Here is an 8,833-nt window from a genome sequence, read left to right as displayed (position 1 = left end):
TGTAGAGATATCAACTCATTGAAGACAATTGGTAAACGGTTGCTCAAACTTCGTGGATTGGTTGAAGTTAGACATTAACACCGTTGGGTGCCGGCCAACTCAGTGGTCTATCGGTTAAGTGCGCTTGGCGCGAGACTGGTAGGTCCTGCGTTCGAATCTCGCGAGTGCGGGATCATGGATGCGCACTGCTGAGGAATCCCATTTTTTTATTTAAACACATAAATATTGGTACAAGGAAGCACCAGATATATATGCGCCGCACAAATCTCATTCGATTTGTGGGAGGGCTGTGATACTGCCCAGGTGCGCAAACTGAAGCAGGTGGTTTTCTAAGGGGGCCACATTCGGAGCCTTTGACCTAAAGATCTGATCCACAAGGCAGTGGAGCATCGTGAGGAGATGCAGTCCCATGGTAGTCGGTGACCAACGATTGATTCATACACCATTTGTTCCCTCAGGATCACTGGAGCCCATGTGGATGATTGGTTTGGAATGAGGGTTTTCAAACTCCCCTAGGTGAACTCGCCATGTCCACCAACCCGGTTAAAGCGCTGGACATTCGAATTTCGTCCTCTCAATTTCGTAAACAACAGCGATGCCACGAGAAGGCAGTGAGTAGGACTTCCCTGTCAGAGGCTATATATTCACGTGGCCATGTGAGAGCATTTGTAGAGAGAGAGCGGACTCTCTCCACTCTCGACCGTACCAGGGCATTTGGGGGAGTCCCATACTAGAACGAAACGGCCGTCCAGTGCTTCCAGGTTCTCCATGATGGTCTAGCTTCAATTGACTCATGATTTCAACTATGAAAATACCGAAATCTCCACAAAACCTCTTCTGATCTAAAATTTAGAATTGCTGTTAGATCGGTTTTTCTTTTTACAAATAGTTTTACTTGATTTAAAATGTTGTTTATTCAACTAATTCCTCTTATCCTTATTTTCTTTAATTTTTCATATAAACACAGATCAATTGAAGGAGTTTACTAATCTATCTATCTATCTCTTCAATCATTTTTATTACATTTGAATATGGCTTTAGAAGATTTAATCAGTCCTATAATCTCTAAAGAATGCTTTTATAAGTTTACAAAAGAAGGAGATTTATTTGATGGTAATCTTCCGAAGAAAAAAATAGCCAACTTCATCTACTCTTCTATTTAGGTCCATGTTTTAAAGCAACTATTAGTAAATTATTAGGATATGGTATAATTATTGGCTCATCACTTGGTAAGTCGTTTCCAATTCCTTTTGTAGTCAGTAATTGTAGTTTTTTTTAAAATTTTTTTTTGAATAGTTAAAATTCCACAAGTTATAAAAATTGCAAAATGTAAAAATGCATTTGGCTTGAGTATATTGTCAATATTACTGGAGTTGATCTCTTTTACATCTGTAAGCGCTTATTCACATGCTAATGGATTCCCATTCAGGTAAATAAATATGTTTCTTTATATAACATTCTGTTGAATATATATTATTCATGTTAATTAACTAGTTTGAACAATGTACGATTTGATTAGGGGGCCACACCCGAAGCCTTTGACTTAAAGGTCTGATCCACAAGGCAGTGGAGCATCGTAAGGAGATGCAGTCCCATGGTAGCCGGTGGTCAACGATTGATTCATACGCCATTTGTTCCTTCAGGATACTGGAGTCCATGTGCACCATCGGTTTGGAATGAGGGTTTACCAACTCCCCTAGGTGGACTTTCCGTCTTCACCAACCCGGTTAAAGTGCCAGACATTCGCTTTTTGTCTTCTTAGTTTCGTAAACAACAGTAATGCCACGAGAAGGCAGTGATTAGGACTTCCCTGTCAGAGGCTATATACACGTGGCCATGTGAGAGGGAAAGAGGACTCTCCTCACTTTCGGCCGTACCAGGGCATTTGGGGGCAGTAGTAGTTAAAACACTTAATTTCCAACCGTTAAGTCTTAGATCCTAATCTCTCGTCATCTTTTTTAGTTTCAGCACCTGAATAATATCACTAACCTCCACTCAAAACAATGTCTCGAAGTAGAATAAAGAAACATGTTTTTAGTTTCTAGTTTGTGTATAAATATCAAATTGATGATGTAGGGGTGAATAATTGATTCTTTTGTCTATATGCACTAATTAAAATGAGCTGAGTGAATAATATGTCAAGATACTTCTAGTGATCATGACTAACTATGTAGTTCCGTCCAAAAATCCTGAAAATACATTCGATGCATCGGTTCTTACAAAGGGAAGATAAGGACCAATACATCAAATATATTTTCAGGATTTTTGAGAAGAGCTACATAGTCACTTGTGACCTCCATTCAAGCCGACTGAGACATAGTATCTATGCTCAGCCACTGCCTTCATTGACGAGCAGTATTACCTAAAGTGGGAATTACTAGGAAGAATACTAGAAGTGACCAGAAGAAGAAGTGGCACCAATCTATAAAATCTTTGACTGTTTAGAACCTTGAGGTAATCGTTTACTGGTTAAGGCATCCGAATTTCAACCACTAGGTTTCAGTTCTGAACCCCACTCACCTAGTTCCGTTTATTTTTTTCAGTAAGTAGATGTAGTGTCAGTGTAAAATGTTTTGCAAACGTTCTGTCACTGTTTGTTTTAGTTCAACCACTTAGCCGTCGACAACGTAGAGCCTGGCACAGATATGTGTTTGTCTAAGTTACCATATGATATTAGCACGACGAGATGAAATTAACAAGAGTAGCAAAAGCAACTAAAATCATGTTGTAGCAGTGACAATGAGAGAAACTAAGCATTTAAAATAGGTTTCAAAAAGACAGTGTGGAAAGATGTATTAATGGATACTGGAATTCAAGAAGGACAGGACGATAAAAAGTGAACACATCCGTATCGTTGTGAACTGTCATTCAAAATTTCCAACAACTGATCACGGTTACTGCTCGTGCCCAAACCAATAATATATTAGTCAAGCTGCTTCTTCTGCGGTTTCTACAGGGGGATTTCGGTCCTTTCTTAAAAACTGGGGCGAACAACAATCGTTATCGGTCAAATGAGATTATATACAGCTTCCAAACTGTAGCTAAGTACCTCAGTCAGCTTAGCTGCTGAAACTGAACCAACATCCCTAAAGATCGGAGTTAATCCATTCGGGCTCTCTACTGTTCCTCGTTTTAGATTGTCTATAACCTTATTAGCCTCACTTAGTGTCGATTTCGTGTCCAAGTTGCTTAGAGATAGTCGGTAATCGGAAACCAATTGAACTGTTACCTAAGGCTCTCTGTTTAGTCTGTTTAGTATCTGGACTAGGAGTGAGTAATAGTCCCAAGCTTTGCAGAGATAGTCTCACTAACAGTTGTCTTTGTATCTTTTGTTTTCGTTGCTCACGACCATTGCGTAATCTTCTTTCCAGTTTACGTTTGAGATGTAGTCGTCAGTTAACGAACTATGTCTTTTTTTCTGACCTCTTCATTTTCACTCATCATCTATGGTATCAATTTGTCATATCTGTTCATGATGATCTATTCAGATATCTCTCTAGGATTAACATGATTATAATCACCTCTCTACAGTAAGTCATCTACTGTAAATACACTAAGTTAATTGTTACTTTATCAACTCAAGTCCAATGTGAATTGAATCCTTAGGATTATTTTATTATTATTATTATTATTTGAACACATAAATATTGGTACAAAGGGGCACCGAATACATATGCGCCGCACAAATCTCATTTGATTTGTGTGAGGGCTGTAATACTGCCCAGGTGCCCAAACTGAAGCAGGTGGTTTTCTTAGGGGGCCACATCCGAAGCATTTGACCTAAAGATCTGATCCACAAGGCAGTGGAGCATCGTGTGGAGATGCAGTCCCATGGTAGCCGGTGGTCAACGATTGATTCATACGCCATTTGTTCCTTCAGGATACTGGAGTCCATGTGCACCATTGGTTTGGAATGAGGGTTTTCCAACTTCCCTAGATGAACCCTCCGTGTCCACCAACCCGATTAAGACGTTGAAAATTCGCTTTCCGTCCTCTCAATTTCGTAAACAACAGTAATGCCACGAGAAGGCAGTGATTAGGACTTCCCTGTCAGAGGCTATATACACGTGGCCATGTGAAAGGGAAAGAGGACTCTCCTCACTTTCGGCCGTACCAGGGCATTTGGGGGCTGAAACAAAATACAAGCTACATTAATTTTCACATATTCCCATGTCTATTATCTACAAACCTTACTAAACCTTAACTTTCATACAATTTATGAACTATATTTAATTGACTATTTCTTTGTTTTAGTGCCTATGGTGAAGGAGTTTTTTTAGCTATACAAAATTTCCTTTTGGCTATTATGACAATAACTTGGACATATTCACAAATTAAAGCTGTCTTATTCTCTTGTACTTATATGGCATGTATAGCTGTTCTTTTGTCGCCAACACTTCCATTATCAATATTAATATTATTTCAAACCGTTAATCTACCAATTATGTTATCATCTAAGGTAGTTAATTGTTTAATGAATGGATATATATTCATTTTTCCATTTATGAATTTTTCTTTTTTTGTCATTTCGTATTAGATGATTTGTGTATCATATAAAAGTACTATCAACATTAGTAGAACAGATTTAATCGAAACGGTTTAAGGGTATCAGTTAGTCAGTCAACTACAACGTAGGACCAGGCACATGTAGACATCGGCCCAAGTTGTCATACATCACTCATTAGCACAACAAGATGAACACCAAATTCATAGAAGTAGTTAATTTAGTGGTGGTAATATATAAAAGAAAGATTGTATATAAGAATATAGTACAGGAAGGAAAAAAAGTTATGAAGCAATTTTAATCTCAAGGTTTAAGGGAAGATAAAGAGTGTATACACCTACGCCATAGTGATCGATTCTGAGCCATGTCACATAGAGTCTCCAACCATTGGTTACGATAGTCACGCGGACCCCAACCAGGTAGTGTGCATCTGCCAACATGGCTCAGACTAGAAGTTAGTGACTTCAAGCACTGATGCTATGTTTTGGTTTGGCCGCTCCTAACTCTCTTCCAACCATCCCCTACACTAGTCAGCATTGCGCGTCGTGGTAATCGATGTTCCGACATACGTAACACGTGGCCCAACCATCTCAGTCGATGAAGATTCACAACCTCATCAACTGATTTACCATCATTCCCTAATACCCTGTGTCTAACCTCACTATTACTCACTAGGTGATCCCATCAGATGCGAGCAATATTTTTAAGACATCTGTGGTCAAATACTAGTAACCTCCGAGTATCTTCTACTCTTAATGGCCACATTTCGCAGCTGTAAAGTAGAACAGAACGAACTGCTGTGCAGTATACACGTCCCTTAATTGATGGACGGATATCTCGTCTTCCCCATAGGTGATGTATGTTGGCAAAAGTCAAACGAGCTTTTTGAATCAGTGCAAGCATTTCGTCAGACATCAACCCATTAGGGCTGACCAGACTTCCAAGATAAATGAAGTTGTCAACGCGTTCGACTACTTCACTCCCTATCCTTAGTTCAGGTGTTGATGTAGGCCAGTCCTGGAGTAACAATTTACATTTAGATGGGGAGAAACGCATTCTAAACACCACCGTTCGCTATTTGATATCAATTTTATGCACAATTTTCCTATGACGAAGAATTATTAGGGAAGAAATATTTCTTTCCCTCAACTTGTAGTTTTACGTTGTCAGTTAATTGTTGTTGATGATCGTCCCTCAATATGACCCAGTTGTTTTATCGGTGTGTATGTTATAATTTATCCTGTTTTAAATTCATCGGCTTAACACACCCGAGACATTGAAGTAACTGCAAACATGCTTCACCTTCTATTCAAGAAGATTTGGGAGGAAGAAAATGTGCCACAGATAGACTGGAAAAAAGGATACTTCATCAAGATACCAAAGAAAGGAGATCTGAGCAAATGTGAGAATTACAGAGACATCACACTGTTGTGAGTACCAGGGAAAGTTTTCAATAGATTGTTGCTGAACCAGATGAAAGACGCAGTAGACGCCCGACTTAGATGTCAAAAGGCTGGATTCCGTAAGAATCGGTCGTGCACAGACCAAATTACCGCACTACGGATCATGGTCGAACAATCAGTTGGGTGGAAGTCGTCACTATACATCAACTTCATTGACTATGAGAAGGCGTTTGATAGTGTGGACAGGAGAATATTATGGAAACCTCTTCGACACTATGGAGTTCCTCAAAAGATTGTCAACATTATCCAGAACTCATACGACGGACTACAGTGCATGGAGGACAGTTGACATATGCATTTCCAGTAGGGACCGGAGTCAGACAAGGCTGTCTACTCTCCCCCTTCCTCTTTCTTCTGGTGGTTGACTGGATTATGAAGACTTCGACATCTGAGGGGAAACACGGAATACAATGGACAACTCAGAATCAATTAGACGATTTGGACTTCACAGATGATCTAGCCCTTCTATCCCATACACACGAACAAATAGAGACGAAGATAACAAATGTAGCAACAGCCTCTGCATCAATAGCTTTTAACATACACAAAGGAAAAAGCAAGATTCTCAAATACAACACGGAAAACACCAAGCCAATCACACTTGATGGCAAAACTCTGGAAGAGGTGGGAACATTCACGTATATGGCAAGCATCATTGATAAACAAAGAGGATGGGATGCAGATCTAAGGGCGAGGATTGGCAAAGCAAGGACCACATTCCTACAATTGAACAACATATGGAACTCAACACAACTGTTAACTAATTTGAAAGTGAGAATCTTCAATACGAACGTCAAGACAGTCTTACTGTACAGAGCTGAAACGTGGAGAACCATTACATCCATCGTCAAGAAGGTACAAGTATTTATCAACAGTTGTCTTCGCAAAATACTCAACATTTACTGGCCGGATACTATCAGCAACAGCGTTTTATGGGAGAGGACAAATCAACTTCCAGCTGAAGAGGAAATTAGGAAAAGACGCTGGAAGTGGATAGGACATACATTAAGGAAATCACCAGTATGCATTACAAGGCAATCTCTAACTTGGAATCCTGAAGGGAAGCGGAAAAGAGGAAGGCTAATGAACACATTACGTCGGGAAATAGAAGCAGATATGAAGAGGATGAATGTTAACTGGAAAGAACTGAAAAGGATTGCCCAGAACAGGGTTGGATGAAGAATGCTGGTGGGCGGCCTATGCTCCTCCACGAGGGGTAACAGGTGTAAGTAAGTATGTTTTGGGATTTACTTTCCCGCCTTTTTCTAAACAGTTGTTCGACTCTCTATAATTTTCTGTTTTATTCTTCTAGTTTGCTCAAATCTGGACAAATTATAATAATGGAAGTACAGGACAATTATCAGCTATCACATTATTCTTATTTGCTTTAGGTTCAACTGTACGTATATTTACATCAATTCAAGAAACTGGTGATTATCTAATGATTCTATCATGTATTTTAGCTAGTCTATGTAATTATATATTAGTAGGTCAATTATTTTATTATTGGAATGTATCATCTGTTTCCACAACAACAACAACAACTAAACCACCACCACCACAACAACAAGAACAGTATCCAACACGTAAAGTTAAAGTGAATTAATTCTATATTCTTTATGTTGTTACTGTCTATCGCTATCCTTTTGTATACGGATTCATTATACAGACGGGTTATTCCATGTATGTTTTTTTGAACTTGTATTTTACCCCTTTTTTTATACCAGTCTCATGACTTATTCAATCGGTAACTCATTTGTTTCTTTCACCTTGGTTACAATGACTGAATTTATGATCAATATACAATTGAGTTTTCATAATTAGTTTTCATCATGATGATAATCTTATTGATATTTCTTTGAAAAAAGCTTAGACCAGATTACCAGGCAAAACGTTGGATTTACTTCAAATTCAAATATATTCTTCCTATTTAATGTTGTCTTACATCAACTCGGCGCTCAAATACTGTGGAACTATTCACTCTAATTTAGATGAAAGTTCTTATAAGATGGTGGTTGGAGGTGGTCAACAAGAAACACTGGACACGGGTTTCGTGCTATTTGATACTCGTCAGCAAGGTGTACCTGTAATCTTGAGGGAACTGGTGCTCCCTGACCGATTCGATCCCGTGTCACTCAGCTTCACAGTCAGAGATGTTACCACTGAGCTATTCGGGACGCGACCGACCTTCTTGTAGGACTGACATGTAATCATAATTGATTGATCACTGGGTGGTGATCAATGTCATGCGTGTCAAGTCCTTCTTAGTGCTGATCGAATGCTATCTTATTATTAGTGTTTTAAGGATTTGTAATTTTCAGTTAGCATTCAGGACTGTCAGTGATCAGTCTTTTTTTCAACTTTATAGCTTTATGAATATGACATGTGTTATGACTTTATAAAAGAAGACTGTACGCCAATTCGTTATTGGTTTTATGTCCGACTTTTTATCACGTGAATTATCCATCAATCGAAATACGACTTGTCTAATCTTAACACTGTGCCAAATCAATGATGTTTAACTGGTATGAGCAGTTTAATGTCTTTATTGGTCTCTTGTCCGCCTAGCCCTCTTCCAATTGAGTCCAGAACACCAATTACAGCTTCTGTTATGCGAATCATTCATTTCAAGCATACTCGGTTTATATACCAGACAGACAGGCCTCATGACACCATAAAATGGGAAATAGCGTTTGTAAAGGATCAAGCCAAATGTGGCCGTGAACGTGGGAGACAATAATTTCGGGACAGTAATTCGTATAATAATAATCCATAGATCGAAATGGAGCTTATAATAAGATGAATATAGATATACATAATCCAGTTACTCAATAAGAATATATATAGAATAGTCGTCCATTCATAG

At 38.8% G+C, this 8,833-nt stretch overlaps 1 protein-coding gene across 1 annotated transcript; it reads left to right on the top strand.

The window, feature by feature from the left end:
* Window positions 1–1,031: 1,031 nt before the first annotated feature.
* Smp_155700 (mannose-p-dolichol utilization defect 1 (lec35)-related) lies at window positions 1,032–7,718 on the top strand (the record flags this gene model as incomplete). Its single annotated transcript, XM_018795311.1, has 6 exons — window positions 1,032–1,113; window positions 1,164–1,229; window positions 1,297–1,429; window positions 4,255–4,459; window positions 7,280–7,453; window positions 7,695–7,718. The coding sequence occupies 6 exons, from the start codon at window positions 1,032–1,034 to the stop codon at window positions 7,716–7,718; spliced, it is 684 nt and encodes a 227-aa protein (XP_018649636.1).
* Window positions 7,719–8,833: the final 1,115 nt, after the last annotated feature.

This window comes from Schistosoma mansoni, chromosome 2 (assembly GCF_000237925.1).
Source record: "Schistosoma mansoni strain Puerto Rico chromosome 2, complete genome".
NCBI lineage: Eukaryota > Metazoa > Platyhelminthes > Trematoda > Strigeidida > Schistosomatidae > Schistosoma > Schistosoma mansoni.
Note: the sequence above shows the minus strand (reverse complement) of the source record. Positions and strands in the feature narration are given on the sequence as shown.